The following is an 18,246-nucleotide window of genomic DNA, read 5'->3' on the forward strand; positions in this document are numbered from 1 at the left end:
GGAAAACCTCATCAGTATGCCCTGTATTTAAGAATTCAGGTGATAAGTCATCTCCCTCTCAGTACAGACCAATAAGTCTCCTGTGTGTCATGAGTAAGTTGCTGGAATCCATATTAAATAGAGAAGTAGTCAACCACCTCAGCAGAAATAACCTTCTTAGTGACACGCAATATGGTTTCCGTTCTGCAAGATCTTTGCAGATGTGCTAATTGTTATATCTCATAGGATTAGCGAATCTCTTGACAAAGTCTTCCTCTCTAGGGCAATTGCTCTTGACATATCAAAGGCCTTCGACAAGGTATGGCATAAAGGCCTACTTCACAAGATTTCCAGCTACGGTATGACAGGAAATGTTTTCTCAATTATTAAATCATTTCTCTCTGACGGGCTCATAAGAGTAGTGGTTGATGTACAAAAATCAGAGGCTTGCAGTATTAATGCTGGAGTCTCTCAGGGGTCCATCCTGGGCCCAACTCAACCAAGATTAATAAATATTGTAATTGATTCAATTTTATTTTTCATCAGCAATTGTTCCTATTTCTTTAATTGTCTATCTAGTGCATTGAGCTTTTTATTTTCTTGATTGGTTCCAGTTTTAAGATAATATTTATCTTTATAATATATGAAAGAAAGAGTAGTGGACAGATAGGCATTATAAACTAGAATTCTTTATTTGTATTTTATTCTATGTAAAATGAAAGAAAAGAACAAATATATTCTTTGATTAAAAAAAAAAAAAAAAAAAAAAAAAACAATTAAAAACTATACACTCATTGTTGTTAGTCCTATATTTTCCTAACAGAGCAACCCAACATTTAAGAAAATTTTTAAATAAGATTCATAACTAAATTTTTATGACGTGCAGAATTGAAAATAAAGGGTCCCAGTTTCCTTTAAAAGGACAGCTAGATAGTCAGAATTGTTTGTATCATGTTCCTAGAAAAATTCTGTATATTTACAGGGCTCTACAGACAAACATCTTTAGTTGACCTTTGATAATTAAATATTTTCGTTTACTAGCCAAATAGAAACGTTACTAGCCAAACTCATATGATTTTTAGAATATGACGTGTTCGTTCTGTGACGTCATAAAGATTTTTCTGTTTTTTTTTTTTTAATAAAGTGTAATTTCTAAATATACAACAAATTTTCTTCAAATATTTTTTTAAAACATCCTTCATTAAAAAAAAAAAAGTATATTCTATTAAACTTATTGTTTAAATGATTTATGAAAAAAAAAAATTTGAAAAAATATTTTTCACTCAGTAGTGAGCTCTAGAAGATTGTCAATGAAAGAAATACAATCACCAAAAGATAAGTGTTTATTTTTAGTCGCCACTTTGGAAAATCACATGCAAATGCGACTGTTTCACTCGCAATGTAGAGCCCTGGTTTATAAACTTGTATATTTTAGTTATACTCTCTAGTCTATCTATAAACGAGGATACACGCAAAGATATTCTTTTATTATATTACATTTTTTAGATTGAAGTGACTCCAGAGAAGATATTAAGCAATTTTATGTAAGGAACTAAAAAAAAAAAATTTTTTTTAAAATACTACTTCAAGGTCAAAAAGTAGCAAACGATAAATGTTAGATGGAATAGATTCTGACCCAGAAAAAAGCAATTCTTACTCCTTTGTCAGAAGTATCACTTAGAGCATGTGAGGACTAAAGGACAAAATAAGGGAAGCTAGAGTTAAAAAGTTGACAAACGTAAACCTTAGGTTGACTTTCTACTTTCCTTACATTTATGACCATAACAAGAATAATCATCTACTAATCTAACATATAAAGTTACTTTTGTAGGATTTTAAGTTAGACCCAAATAGCATTTAAACTGATGTCTCAACCTTTGATTCTCACTAGTAATTTTTTTTATTATTGTATCATGTTATAACTAATACTATTATACTATAATCACATATTTAACTACAATTATTTATAGGAACATTTTTTTTCTATTTAAATAATCTTAAAGTATAAACCAACAAGGGGGGACAATTCATTTTTTTAATGAAAATATGAGTTGTCTTCCTTACAATTAAAATTTTATTTCTTTTCAATTAAAATGACTTCAAGTCATACAGAACGACTATATATATATATATATATATATATATATATATATATATATATATATATATAGCTAATTTCTCTATATAAAACTCAATATCTGTGTGTGTTCCTTATAGAAAGGAAAGTTAGCAAATTTACATAAAATCTAAACCTGTATTCTCATGTAAAATTTACCAAGCAAGACAATGAAAGTGTTCATTAATCTCTAAGAGCACGTTCAAGGGACCTATGAAGGAACCCCCCAAAAACTTCAAATATATCCTATTTTATGAAGGAACCCCCCAAAAACTTCAAATATATCCTATTTTAATAAAATTCATATCCTATGTATATAGTTCTCTGGGGAGGACAATGTAGGTGTTTCCAAACCTCTGTTACCCTCGGGAATATCTTCATGCTCCCACCTCTAAGTTACCCATTGGGAAAGAATGTCCTTAAAATTTCCAATATGTATATCCAATTTTTTTAATGATATTTTTAAGTTGGCTTCACAAATGTCTGAATTGTTTATTTGGGAAGTATCAAACTGAAAACTAAAATGTGCAGTTCCAATTTAAAAAAATAAAATATGAAATGAAAAATTTTTTTTTTTTCTTATTTAAAATCTAAATGAAGAATTTTAATATATTTAGTATGTAACACCTCTGTCCATCCGTCTGTCACTCTTTGTGTGTGTATATGTATGTATGTATATATATATATATAGAGAGAGAGAGAGAGAAAGAGAGAATACCTATGTCTTTCTCTAAAATTGAACTTATACTAGGGAGTTCATCTTAGATGTAAGTGTATTTGTATGTACAATTTGCATATGAACATTACTAGCAGCTCTTCAAATTTTGGAAAGAAAATTTGGATGGACATATGAAAAGTCAATTAATATTAAGAATATCATTTTAATTTGGAATTTAGAATGTAAGGAATATTTTTGAGTTTCATGGCAGCAGAGGATTTTATCACTCATTTTTGTTCAATAGAAGTGTTTGATAATGCATCAGTTTCTAAAACTGCACTTAACCAGGAGGACATTCGAGCAAGGCAATGTGCATGGACGAACTTACCCCTTCAACATAAATACTCCTAATCAGCAATAAAATCTCACCTCTTCATTTTGAAGATTCTTAGATACAGTGAGAATACACTACTAATGGTTTCTTCCGTTGGACAGCGTAACTTTGGAACTTTCTCCCTGTTCACCCACCTGTACCAACATGTAAAAATTTAGATGTGACTTGAAAAACATCTTGCTGCACAACGTTTTATTTAAGATGCTCCTATAAATGTGGCCCCTAATCACAATAACGTTTTACATTGCAGTGGCAGTATGCCTTGTTTGAGATTATTTAAAAATAAAGAAAAAAAACATTAAATTGCATACCTTATAAGAAATCAAATGAATCAAAGACGAAAAAAATGTAAGAAAAGAAATGTAGAGATCAAAACAAAGTTGCATGGTCAATCTCTGTTCTTATCTTAAAAGGGAAAAAAGTTGTGTAGACTAGATCTTAAACCCTTGGTAGAGCAACTATTTTTGAAGAAAAAAATTTCTGGAAAAAAAATTGCAGCAAAAGCTTGTCTTTATAATACCACTGCAAAGAATTTTCTTTTTTTCTGTGTATTTAAAACCAAATGAAATTTTTACAGTGTTTTTTAGATAACTTCCAATCTTTGGAATAGTTGACACAGCCCTGCTTCCCTTCAGACTATAACAGGGTTGTCTTCAAGTCAAATACTTGTTGAGCGATTCTCTTAACTAATCAAATTTTGTTCCTTCTATTCATTGTTCTCAAGCCTCTTGTAGTATAGTTCATCATCCAATGACCTCATTAATCTTTATTATCGAGTGGCTTTTGGCCTTGGTAAATGAGTTATTAGTGTGTGTATGTATATATATATATATATATATATATATATATATATATATATATTATAGCAACAAATGGAGAGAGTGGATTATGTTATCCACAGTTCACATTGCATTAAATACATACTCTTAGATTTGTTCCGATCACATTTGAGGTTCGAATAGAGAGAAAGAGAAACAGAAGTAGAAAACGCCACCTGGTGGGCAAACAGAAATTACAAGGGCAGGTAACTGGTGTGTTACTTAAAGGTGTGTGTGATTTGAGTACCACATTTTAGATTTAAAAGGTATGTGCTCATAGATGGCAGAACAGATTTAAATATGAGGATTTGGGTTTTATTAGTGATGGGACGATTTCAATATTTTTTCAAATTTTGATACAATTATTGATTCTGTACTAAATTCTTGATTCTGATTCTTTATAAATTTCTAAATATTTAACTATAAAGTTATTTTCTCCCAATTATCATAAAAACACGTCAAATGTGCATATATTTTCTCAAATGTAAAAATACATTTCTGTGGGCTGATCTATAGCTTTTTGTTTTACTAGTAGTTTAAAATCAATAAATATTTATTTTATCATTACTACCAGCAGTGTAAGATTTTGCTTTAAACAAAATAAAAAAAATAAAAAATACAATTAAAAGAATGTTTTTAGCATTGGAAAATAGGCATGATTTTTTCCAATATCATCAAAAGTTCTGATTTTTCCAATTCCTAATTCTGATTAATCGTCCCAACACAAGTTATTATCCTATTGTCTTGATACAGGGGGAAAAACCGACTTTATTTTATAGAAAAAGACTATTTGTACCTATCTGGTGTTTTTACTTTTATTTTTGTTTTGCTTTTTTTTAATTGCATACTTTCAATTTTTTTTATTTATTCTTGCATTTAAAGATGTGCCAAATCAACAGCAGCTGCTTAGATAGGGTAGGGGGTTGATATTATGACTAATGCAGAGAGTATGGGGGAAATGGTTATGTAATGTCAGCCTTGTGTGTAAGCGGAGGGGAGAATAGAATGAATATCAATGAAGCTTGGAATATATATTTTTTTTAATTTCGTTTTTATGCTATTGTATTTTTGATTTCAGTAAATATTCCATTACTAGTGAATAAAAATAATTTAATGTATAATTAAAGGTATATATGGCACTTAGTTTATATGGTTTGTATTTTAACATGCAATTATGACTCCATAAAATAAATGAGACAGACATAAAATTTTAAAAGTGAGAAAAACAGCTTTATTTATTGATGGACTGTAAGTGGAAAGTGTTCATTTTAGTGGTGTGGAAAGATGTTCGTGAATGTGTGAGAGAAAGGTCAGCGTGGAGAGAAATCAACAAAGAAAGTATGTTCATGTGGTTTGTACTTATCGGTTTAGGTGTGAATCAGACAACGGTTAGTAAATGAAGGTTCTAGGCCTGTAAATTGGGAGAAGAGTTGGCTTCAGTCCATTAGTGTCTTTTCTTCTTCACATCTATTAAGGTTTTGTGGCAGAATCAGTCCATGCGCATGCTCGTGTTGCAAGACAACGAAGTTCCCTTCGAATCTTACTGCTGAACTCTCATTGATCCCTACAGATATAATTGCCAAAAAAAAAAAAATTGAAATCAGTGTATTCTTTCTGCTTGAAGTAAACGAAAAAAAAAAAACTTAGAAAAGTTCAAAGTAACTTTTTCTCAAAAATATTCTTTGTGAAGTAAATACATGATTATTTTTATTTTATTATCTATTGTAAAATTTTGGTTCCATAAAAACTTTCTTTGAAATTGGCTAAACTTGGTCACATTTTTGGAAACATAAGTTTTATATGATAGTTTAGGAAACCAAATGTTACATAATTTTTATATTAAATGATTAAAATCGTTTTATTTTCTGAGATTTTCATTGTTAAGAGCACTTAATCGTAAAAGAAGACTTGGTATTTTGTTTTTTGTCATTTTTTTTCTTCATCTTGTTGGTGGTATTCACCTAGAGAGAGAAAAACTATACATCCGATGTTGTTGACGGTCGTTGTAAAGTCTGAATCGATATGTGTTGCACATGAATTTTTAATATAGAAACCTGGTCACATATTTAAAAACATTGCACAATGATTCAGACTTTATAACAATTATCACTTACAAAATGAAGAAAAAAAAAAAAACACTATTCTTCTATGAATAAGTGGTCTTAACAACAAAAGCTTCAGAGGGAAAAATGTTTTTAATCATTTAATAAAAAAGATACATAACATTATTTGGTTTTCTAAATTTTTAAATATTCATTGAAAAGTATTTTAAGTTATATTTAAAAAATTGTCTTTGGATTTGTTTTATTTTTAGATGAACTCTCAGGGATATATGTCCAAAGTATTGCTGAGGGCAGTGCTGCTTATACTGATGGAAACATTCAAGTTAATGATCAAATAATTGAAGTACGTATTCTTAAAAGTTAGTTCTACATACATTAAAACAAATCAGAATTTTTACAGTTTTTTTTATCCATTAAATATTTTTTTATATTCTTTTCAGTTTGATTTAAATTTTTATATGTATATAAAACTGTTTGGAAATAAGATTAATATATATATACAGTCCTGGTCAAAATCATAAGACCACTTAAGAAAGTAAGCGTTTACGCATATTATCAAATTTTTAATCAAACAAATGGTTGAAACCATTGCCGAAAGGGAAAATATGATGGAAAAAAAATGAAATCTGCTTCATTCAAAACCTTAACCCTAATCTAATAATTATTTTTTAAAAAACAAACATTTTCACCTGGTCAAAATGATAAGACCACTAATAAAATCGGCTAGTTTTGAAAAAATGGATACGAAAAGCTTTCTATGCTACTAAAAGCAACTTGTTAGTGGATAAAAAACATCTTACTAAATTATAAATGGCAAAAGGGAAACTATTATCAGATCTTTGAGCTTAATAGGGGTGGACTCTCCCATAGATCCATTGCAAACGAAGTGAATCGTAGCAAAACAGTCATCACAAATTTTTTAAGAAATTCATATCAATATGGGCACAAAAAGAGTCCAGGTCAACCAAAAAAATAACCTCATCACTGGATCGCCATATCAGAAGTTTAAAAAAAACAAAAAAAACTCCAGTATGAGCTCAAATCGATTGAAAAGCCAAACAGCAGCAGAATGTAGTCCTAAAACCATCAGAAGGCATCTGAAAATGAAGGGTTTCAATCATTTAAAGTGACTGCAGAAACCACGTCTTCTTGAACAGCACAAAACTAACCAACTTAAATATGCCGCCAAATACCAGACTTGGGATGAAGAGAAGTGGGGAAAATGTAATTTTCCCCGATGAGAAAAAGTTTAATCTAGATGGTCCAGATGGATTTCAACACTATTGGCGTGATAAAAATTTGCCCAAAGAGACTTTTTCAACTCGGCATAGTAGAGGAGGGTCTTTAATGATCTGGGGGTGCTTTCTCATCAGTTGGGACCCTAAAGTTGCAAGTAGTGAAAGGCCAGCAAACATCATTGAAGTACATTCCAATGCTTGAAAATGCTTCTATCAGGACTGAAGGTCCATGTCTGTGTGGAAGAAATTGGATTTTCCAACAAGACAACGCTGCGATACACACTTCTCGACAAGCATGAGAATAGTTTTCTTTAAATAATATAGAATTGTTAGATCATCCAGCATGTTCTCTGGACCTCAATCCCATTGAAAATCTTTGGGGATGGATGGCAAAAGAAGTGTTCAAGGATGGAACCCAGTATTATTCGATAAAGGAACTTTCTGATTCAGTTTTCAGTACATGGGATAAAATTCCTTTGCAACTGATAAAAAACTTAGTCGCAAGCATGCCGAAGAGAATTTTTGAAGTAATTTGTAATAATGGAGGCTATACTAAATACTGAGACCCTTTTTAGTAATTTATAATTGCCTTTTGTTATATAAATTATCAGTGGTCTTATCATTTTGACCAGGTGAAAATGCTTGTTTTTTAAAAAATAATTATTAGATCAGGGTTAAGGTTTCGAATGAAGCAGATTTCATTATTTTCCATCATATTTTCCCTTTTGGCAATGGTTTCAACCATTTGTTTGATTAAAAATTCGATAATATGCATAAATTCTTACTTTTTTAAGTGGTCTTATGATTTTGACCAGGACATATATATATATATATATATATATATATATATATGAATAATTTTAAAATTTAAATAGTAAATATGTCCAGAGGTCTATGTAAAATAGGGTAGATCTGCTTTCGGCTGACTAAGAAGAAAATATACAAGGAATGTTCCAAAAGTAATGCCTCCTATTCTTTATTTTGCCTCAATGGATCAGAGGGAATTGCAAATTGTATTGTTAAGCTGACTGAACTTATGCATTTATGACCTGAACGTTTCATCTCGCTGTTGCAGATATTGATAGTGTGAGACTCTACGAAAGCAACCCGTCATGGATGCGCGTCAAAAGCAGAATTCTTTCATACAGAAACAATTAAACTGATCTACATTCATTCGCACCTGTTGAATGTTTACAAAGCTGATGCAGTTGATTTCAGAATAATTAGGACTTGGGTTCATCGATTTCAGAATGGTGACAGATGTGAGTGACAAAGCATGCTCTGGACTTTTACAACTGAGACATCAGGAGACTGACAAAAGTGCATTGAGTAGTCACTCTATATAAAAATAAATTCTGGAGCAAAAAACGTTGCTCGTTTTAATGATCTCACACCCATCTTCATAGCTCTTCAATGTTTTAGTTTTTAAGTTAAAAAAAAATAGAAAACCTTTGTTTTGGAAGATCCCTGTACTTTCAGTTATTTTTACAACTTTTAGACTGTTTATACGTTGTTTATATGACTACAACAGAGCACAAAACAATGACGAATATGTCTAGAGGTTTACATGAAATTAGACTGGATCTGTACGTAACTGGAGAATAGAATATGAGGCGCGTGCAATAAGTAATGCCCCTGACCCACTTGCAGTTGTCTGATCTAGCTGAAATTTTGCATGTGCAATAACTTATATCTCTACGGGTTATGTGTCAAATTACATCTCTGAACTAATTGTGGTTTTTGTTTTACAGGTGTTTGAACTGAGTCAGGTGTGAAATGGAGCCTGTTGAATGCTGAACAGTAATCCGGTTTTTGTATTTGAAAGGACGCACACCACAGGAGACATTTGATGAAATGAAAGAAACTTATGGTGATAATGCCCCATCATATGACCCTGTAAAATGCTGGCATCGTGAATTCAAACATGGCTGGAAGTCTGTGGAAACGGCTCCCAGACCTGGTCGCCCCCCCCCCCTTTTGCCATTGATGAGGCATTTGTCCGTCAAATTGAAGCTGCCATTTTGGAAAATCAGCGTATTACTATTCCCCAAATAGCCCAAGATGTCAAGATTAGTACAGGATCTATGGAAACTATCATTCATGACCATTTGCATATGCATAAGATGTTTGCCAGATGGATTCCCAGGTTGCTCACACCATTCCAGAAGTGAGAACGCGACTAGTGCTCGAGGATGAATTTGGAGATGTGCCAAGAAGATGAGTCAAAAGTTTTTCAAAAGACTGATTACACAGAATGAAACCTGCGTCCATCACTATGATCCAGAGACCAAAGCCCAGTCAATGCAGTGGAAGCACTTAGACTCACCACCTCCAAAGAAGGCAAGGGTGCAGCCCTCCACTGGCAAGGTCATGCTCACAGTGTTCTGGGACCAGGACGAAGTAGTGATGACAGATTTCCTGGCAAAGGGTACCACAATTACAGGAGCCTATTATGTTTCACTTTTGAGGAAATTAAGGGAAGCTATCAAAATCAAGAGGCGGTGCAAAATCAGCAAAGGTACCCTCCTCCTGCAGGACAACGCTTCGGTCCACAACTCGCATATCTCCAGATAAGAAGCACGGGCGTGTGTTTATGAAATCCTCCCTCATCCTCTCTACTCTCCTGATCTTCCACCCTCTGACTTGCACCTCTTCCCAACCATGAAGTTGTTTTTGAAATGAAAGCGTTTCCCAGATGATGCTGCCTTGATTTCTGAAGACATGTCGTGGTTGGAGGACCAACCTGGTGTTTTTTTTTTTTTATTACTACATTTTCACCCCAAACAAGGCACATTGCCACTTTGGTGTAGGGGGCTACTATCAGGGGCAACAACTACTGGGGCACTATGTTGGGATTTGGGCCGCAAGATGACGGTTCACGTTACACTTGAACTTCTGCATGTCAGTACAGTTGGGGAAGCGGGGACCTGGAATGGAATTCCAGAGTCTAGCGGTTCTGGGGAAGAAACTACTGGAGTAGAAAGATCTTTTATATCTAGGGATCTCTACTGTGTGGGGGTGGGATTTAGCTGCCTGTCGGGTTTGTTGAGGGTATCTATGTCATGGGGGCACAAGTGTCTGCAGTTCGCCAGAGCATTCACCATTAAAATACTTGTAGAACAGGCAGAGGGATGCAACGTTTCGTCGATGGGACAGAGGCTGAAGCTTAGATGCAAGTTCAGGGCCTATCAGATTGGCGACTCTCTTTTGAACCTTGTCTAGGAGCGAGAGACTAGTAGCAGATGCACCAGCCCAAATGTGACAGCAATACTCCATACATGGGCGAATGGTGGCCTTATAGAGGTACAGGATACTTAGTAGTTTTCTAGCACGGTAGAGAGAGCCTACTTTCTTCGCAGTGGCCCTGGCATGCTTTCAATGTAATTGTTCCAATTCATGTTTCCTGTGAATGTTAGGCCAAGCAGTTTGAAAGATGTACTCTCAGATAGGGAGTCACTGGCCATTGCTATTGGTGGCAGAGAAGGTTTCTTGTAATTATTGAAGGAAACCAGTTTAGTCTTGGCAGCATTGAATGTGACAATCCATTTTTGTCCCTATTCCACTATAGATTGGAGGTTATCCTGTAGTCTTTTTGCCATGTCTTTAGATATGTGTTCATTTGTTTTCCTGTCATGACTGTTATAGAGTGTGGTGTCATCAGCATATATACCCATCTCAGAGGCAATTTTGTCGGGGAGGTCATTAATGAATATTAGGAACAATAGAGTTCCAAGGATAGACCCCTGAGGCACTCCCGCATTTATATCATATTGTTTAGATGTACGACCGTCGAGGACAACCTGGATTTTTCTCTTATCTAAGAAGGATTTAATTATGTTAAGTATTCTACCAGTTATACCGTATGATCTAATTTTCCTGAGGAGACCCTCATGCCATACCCTGTCAAAAGCCTTGGATATATCTAGAGCTACTGCTCTGCCCTCCCTCGCTTTGTCCAGTGAATGATATATACGTTCAGAGATTACAGGTAGGATGTCTGCTGTGGAACGGGCTTGTCTAAATCCATATTGTTTGTCGGTCAGAAGTTTAGCATCTGTAAGGTGACAGACTAGAGCATGGTTAATTATGGTCTCAAATATTTTGGTGAAAAGTGGGAGGAGGCTAATGGGGCGATAATTTGATGGGTCAGTTATTTCGCCAGAATTCTTGAATACTGGTATCACAGAAGCAGTTTTCCAACAGCCCGGAAAGCAAGATTCATTAAGGCATTTGTTGTAGAGTTTGGAGAGAACTGGACCTACTTCAGCTGAGCACTTTTTTAATAGCACAGCTGGGATGAGATTGGATCTACATGCTTTTGAAGTATCAAGGTTTTTTATGATAGCATGCACCTGAGCAGGGGTGATTTTTAGATCGTCAGGCGTGGCGTCTGTCCGCAAAGGAAAGTCAGGCAGGAGGTGGTTGGAAGCGTCCAGTGTGGAGTTTGAGGCAAACCGACTGGCAAGCATATTAGCCTTGTCGGTTGCTGAGCGAACAACCTTGTGATTGTTGGTTAGTGGGGGAATTGTTGATTGCCCATTATTTACTACACTGTTGTAGATTTTCCAGAACTCACGAGTTCCTAATTTTTGTGCTTGGATTCGTTTTTTAGTGGTTTCAGTAAATTCTCTCTTAGCTGTCGCTATTTCTTTCTTAACGTTACTTCTAGCTTCTATATACTTTTGTCTGTTTGAACTCGACTTATGTCAGTTAAATCTGCGGTATGCATGCTGCCTTTGAGCAAAGGCAGTTGGGCAAGTCGAAGTAAACCATTGGGGAGAGTGGGGCTTGCTATAAAATTTCCGCATGGGAACATGTGCTTCAATTGCTGTTTTGAATTCTTCACTGGTCTCATTTGCGCACTGTTCAGCAGGGAGAGAGAAAATATTTTTCCATGGGGCATCTCCGATAAGATCTCTGATGGCTTCCCAGTCAGCCTTTTTATAATATCTCGTTGTTTTGAGCACTGGCTCTTCAGTTTTGGGTCTAGAGTTTAGGGCGATTTTGACCATTATCACTGCATGATCAGCGTTCCCAAGTGGGCTGTCAGATTTTGTTATACAATCATCGGGAACTGATGTCAGAAACAGATCTAGAAGTGGTACGTGTTGTTCTTACTGGTCAGGGAAATGGGTTGGAAACGTAACCATTTGTGATAGGGAGTGAGATATAGCTACTGTGTAAGTAGAGAATCCAAGCCAGTTTTTGTGGTAGACATTAAAGTCACCAAATACATGTACTTGTGCACAAGTATCAAGGGAGAGTGCTGTGTCTATGCTGTCAGAGACTTTGTTTATTATGGTGCAGTCCTGGGTCGAGGGAGAGCGGTAGAGAAAAAAGTAGCTAATGTTTTGTTGTATGTTTACTCTAAAGCACATAAAGTCTTGATCGTCCGATTCTAGGTTTGTTTCTCTAGTCAAGGGGAGGGTGTTATGAATGTAGACTCCAAGTCCGTGCATATGTCTGTCAGTCCTTACGGCAGAGTGGGAGATATCCAGGCATGTTAAAGTAGTTAGAGGGAATGGAGGAGTGTAGGTTAGTCTCACTTAGTGCTAAGATATCCGGAGTATTTGTTAGGAGAAATGCTTCAACATCAGCTAAATTAGTTCTAAGCTCACGGATGTTCATGAATGCAAGGGAGGAGGCAGGATGGATTTGTTTGTCCCTAGGCCTGGTTTAAGCTTATTTTTTTTTATTGTAGTCATCATGTTTTTAAAGAGTTTCAGTTAGGTAAGGGAGAGCTGAACAAGAGATTATGCAGGGTATCAGACATGCAACACAAATAGACCATCAGCTGACCTTTCTTCAACTAGGACTGTGGCATCAGGAAATCCCATCGGGGATGAGTGCAGGGTCCCTTTCCATGCACGACATGGCACTACAAACATCCAGATATTATACAACTGTTGATGGAGCAGCCGCTCTAAGCGCTACCAAAGAGTTAGGGCACCTGTACTACCAATCGGAAACAGCAGCCAGGAACTGTCAATCCGGTACCCTCAACCCATCAGAAGAAGGTCAACCCAATCTAATTGCACCGGCATGTGTGGTACTCAAGCACTCCCAAGTGCCCAGTTTTGAGGGATGGGATACGTTTTTTGAACCGAATAAACATTTTACATTAAATAAAAACATTAAAAATTTATCCACTTTGGTGGAAAAGTGACTTATCTTGCCTTTGAAAACATTTGTTATATACAAAATGGTCTCCAGAGCTGCATCAAACAATGGGAGAAATACATAACTCTGGGTGGTTCCTATGTAGAGAAAGACTAATAACTGTACCAAGTTTCGTTGCTCTACTGCTATGGGAAGTTGGTCAGGGGCATTACTTATTGGACGCCCCTTGTAAACTATACTGTCAAACTATTTTTTGAATTCTTTTGAACTGCTTTTATGAATATTTGGGAATTTCTGGTGCTATATGTAAAACTTGGTTCTAGTAGCAAGGCAAACACTGATACCAATCTAAAAATGTCAAACATAACAAACAATCTTTGGACATTCACTGGGATCTGTGTCAACAAGACACTTGTAGGTAATGACAGATTAAATTCAGGTTGCAGAGCTACACTTAGTTACAGAAAATGTTAAATATATACTTTTTATAGTTTAATTTCTAAGTAATTAAAACAAGTTTAATTCAAACAAAATGGACAACTTTTATCTATTCATCCTTTTCATTTTTCAATTTGTCTGATACGTCTTTGAATATCAGGATTAACATTATTAATGAAAGAATCAAATTTTGTCCATTTTATTCCTCATTTTTGATTCTCTCATAATATTCATTATTAAATTGACAATTCACCCATCTCATTAACCCTTATCCTGTAGTGACTTTTCGTCTTGATGAGTGGTGACTGTTTAGTAAATAAATAAAAGAAATATACAGATATTTATTATATTTTTAAATATGTATTTATTTTGACTGATTGTACTTGGACCTAAAATGAACGTAATATTAATATTTTTTTCCTTTTCAAAACTCTGTTTATGTTGTGCAAAGTCAAGAACAAAAACAATTCTTCTATACAAAAAAAAACCCAAAGAAAACACCATGATTAAATATTTGAAAGCATAGAAACTTTTTTCTAAAATTACTGGATTTGGCATTAAATTACATGAAAAGGATTGATATGTAATAAAATAAAACAACCAAACTAAACATTACATATAAATATTTGAAAATTAAAAACTTTATTCCAAAATTACTAGGTTTGAACCCAACAAGTATTGATATGCCAGAAAACAAAACAACCAAACCCAATAAACTGATTATAATTATTTTTTTATTTTTTATTTTTTTGTTCAATAGGTTGATGGAAAATCTCTTCACGGATTTTCCAATCATGATGCAGTTAAGCTTTTACAGCAAACTGACCAAACAGTTATTTTAAAATTGATCAGATACAGACATGGTCCAAAGTATGATCAATTACAGCAATACCTGGGTAAGTATGAATGGAAAAGCTTTTGAATCTAACTTTAATTAGCTGATTTTATTGTTAAAAAAAATTTGGTTACTTGAGTGTTATAATTGGAACATAAGGAGAGAAAGGTACTAATGTAGTTGCGAGAAATTAGAATGCCTGAAGTAAGGTCAAGGAACTTTTGCCATTACTAACGAGTAGAATATTGCTACTGTCAATCAAGTTAAGAGCATATCAGGCATCCTGGTGCTACCAGATCAGGCTCTAAAGATATCTGCTGCCTGAACCAAACATTGATGTAACTGGTTTTTCCTTTTTCTTTGCAAAACTCAATCATGTTCTGCAAAGCCAAAAGCAAAAACACTTCTACAAAATAACGAAACCAAACAACCTGAATAGATATTCAAAAATTATATAGAACGTGAAGCCTAAAAACAAAATTACTGGATTTGGCATTAAATAACCCGAAATGGATTGAAAAACAAAACAACAAAATCTGTATGTAGTGTGATATATGGACATGAAACTTGGCCAGCAAGGGTTGAGGACATGTGTTCATGGAGAGAAATGATATAAGAATGATATGATGAATGGTATAACATTAGTCTTAAAGACAGGCTTAGGTCTGTGAGTTAAGAGGAAGATGAAATCTGGACAGTATAAACAGATGGATGCAGAACATGAGAATTCAATGGTGATGTAATGTTGAAGGAATGTACGAGAGTTCTTGAGTTAACAGTTAAGTTATCAGTTTTAATTCAAGGCCAAGGAAAAATTGGAGAAAGTGATAATGATACGCGAGAGAAAGAAGGATAATTGAAGATTTAGCTAGTTAGTTGGATCGGTTAGTAAAACCGAATATTATGATAATGATTTTCTTGGAGAAAAAAATGTGCCTTTTAAGTGCATACAGTATATTTATGTTGATAAGAATCTTTACCATACAGTATTGCTATTTGATTATTTATTTATCTATTGTGGAAATGTGAAAAGTATCAAAACTTGTCAAGTTGTCTACAATTGAAACAATTAAAGTATTACAACCTAATTGAACATGGAATTGCAGATCAGTCCTTATGCTGAGTCTTATCAAAAATAGGAATAATGGGGAAAATAAAGAGACCATGAAAAGGTATTACTGAAACAATAAAACTGCTTTCAAATGGATTTTCTTGAAAAAGAACCAATTTATGGGAGAAGGAAATACCATAAAATGTGTTAAAGGAAGCTCACATTCAGATACATATTGTGTTGTTATGCTCCAAGATGTAAGCAGATCTATCTTGGTCAAGGCCTTAAATTCAGGAAGTGAGATTGCTGTAATGATTTTTATTAGTTGAGGCTGAACATCCATGTCACATTAGGTAGTTTTTTTTTTGGTTCTTGCCCAGAATTTTCCTTACATTAAAAAACAAAAACATCTGTATGATGTACATATCTATGATGAAATGAAAATATCATATTCCAAAAATCACATAAATAGATAAAAGTCGTTTTATTCTTATAAAGAAAATCATTTTTAAGCGATAAATGCGATTTTGTAGTCATTACAACATAAATCTAGTGAGTATGCGTTATTTTTTGCATTATCTCCCTTTGTTTCTTGACATTTTTTTCAAAATGTCAAGCAAAACCATTACTCTTTGGATATTCAAAATTTCATCTTATTTAAAAATAAAACTACTCCAGCAGTTTACATAATGTTTGGAACATGATATTTTCATTTCATCATCATACAGAATTTTCTTTATTTTTGTGTTTTTAAGATAGGGGTTATTCTGGACTAGGACAGTTTTTTTTTTTTTCTTTCAGGCCCTTTAGTTAAAAATATTTATTTATGTGTGGCATGACGTTGCCAATCAAGGAAAGGACAGTTTTCTTTTAAGAAATTTTTAAGTTACTGGTGGAGTAGGTCTGATGGTTTCAACCTCCAAACTTGTAGTAAAACCAGTTTGTTGCTGATGACCAATCTCTGAGCATTTACATGATATATTTTGTGTGGGAGATTAACCGAAGAAAAAACTTTTGAGTACAAGTCTAGAGTTCAACTTAATTAAAAAAAATAAAAAATACAGAAAAATCTTTGATGTATGTACTTGTTATGGAACGAAAATGTCATATTCCAAAAATCGCATAAATTGATCAAGTAGTTTTTAAATGAATAATTATTTAATTATAATTATCAAGCCCCTTTAACAATACTTAAGGATGAACACTGTCTACGGAATTATAACTGAGGCAGTCAACTAATGTCTATGCAATGTTCATGACTTCCATTCGTATGAACACTCTAGATTGTCAAAATGTATTCGCCTGAATTCAACATTTAATAGTTCTTAATTCCCTTCATTCCCATGACAATTGTTTGGTGGCCCTGAGGTAGACAATTAGTAAATAGAGCAAAAGGTGGTTTTGTGGCTAAGTTCGAATCTCATAATCAACAGGAATTATCACCCCTAGACTGATTATTGTTTAAGCATGAAACGCTAGTGTCTGTTGGTATAAATGAATAATTATTATTTATATATATATATATATATATATATATCGTGTATATATATATTTTTACGATTTTTAGTGATTTTATTAGTAAATCATAGCCATTACAAGGTTTATTTTAATTTTGGTAGTTTGAATTAAGTTGTCTCTCTTTATTAAACATGATGGATCAAGACAACGTTATCACTTCCTCATAAAATTTGATTTTCTTAGTTAAAAATCTACTTGATCAATTTATATAATTTTTGAAATGTGATATTTTTGTTTCTTGACTGCTACATCTATAAATATAAAAGCGAAAATGTATGTATGTGTGTTCGCTTTTTCTGTATGTCTACAAAAGGCTTTTTTCAGAGAAGTGGTCAGTCGGTTCACAACTTTTTCAAACTTTTTATATCACATATAAATCGTAATATCTCACAGTTAACAACGAAGCTTGCCTGTCTATTTAATTTGCTCGATTTCGGGAAGATAAATATTCAACATTTGTCGCTCGCCGCATGTGGGTTAGTCTTTTTCCTATAACATCTTGGGAAGCGTTCCCGCAGTAAATGATACTATCCCGCAGTCAAACTTGACCTCATTAACTCATTAAAACGGGTACCTGCCAAATCCAAGTAATTAAATAAATTCAAACATGTTTCCGTTAGCATCTCGCGTGGGGCGATGGTTAACGTTGCACTTTTTTTTTTTCACACTTTAATTTACAACTTTGCTTCAACGGTTCGGGTTCGATCCTCATACTTACTTTTTTTTTTTTTTTTTTAAATCCCCACCCCCAGAGTTTCCACACACACCTCCAAACACCCGGGCAACGCCGGGTACCCCTCGCTAGTGTATCATAAATATTTCCTATTGTTAAAAATAAGAGTGCTTATGATTATGATAACCATTTCTCTATTTTTTCGATTTTTTTTTTTTTTTTTTTTTTTTTTGTATGAAAATCTAAAAATCACTGTAAGTTCCATAGGTGTCACGAACGTTTCCAATTCCACATCGAATCATCATCAGGTAAATGAACAAATAGGTTGGAAGGCTGGAGTAGAGA

General features: G+C 33.8%; 1 protein-coding gene across 9 annotated transcripts in view; it reads left to right on the top strand.

Annotated features, from left to right (window-relative positions):
* LOC145295954 (multiple PDZ domain protein-like) overlaps positions 1–18,246 on the top strand; it is a 548,951-nt gene that overhangs the window by 218,062 nt on the left and 312,643 nt on the right. For all 9 annotated transcript variants that reach the window (XR_013869923.1, XR_013869924.1, XR_013869925.1 and 6 more), the window contains exons 9-10: positions 6,280–6,371; positions 14,585–14,720. Coding sequence is in view for 3 of the 9 variants with exons in the window: in XM_080141856.1 (XP_079997982.1) it covers positions 6,280–6,371; positions 14,585–14,720 (228 nt within the window). In the remaining 6 variants the exon portion in view is untranslated. The remainder of the gene's footprint in view (positions 1–6,279; positions 6,372–14,584; positions 14,721–18,246) is intronic.

Source organism: Euprymna scolopes, chromosome 16, assembly GCF_053919585.1.
Source record: "Euprymna scolopes isolate OS-2025 chromosome 16, ASM5391958v1, whole genome shotgun sequence".
In the NCBI taxonomy this organism is placed as follows: domain Eukaryota; kingdom Metazoa; phylum Mollusca; class Cephalopoda; order Sepiida; family Sepiolidae; genus Euprymna; species Euprymna scolopes.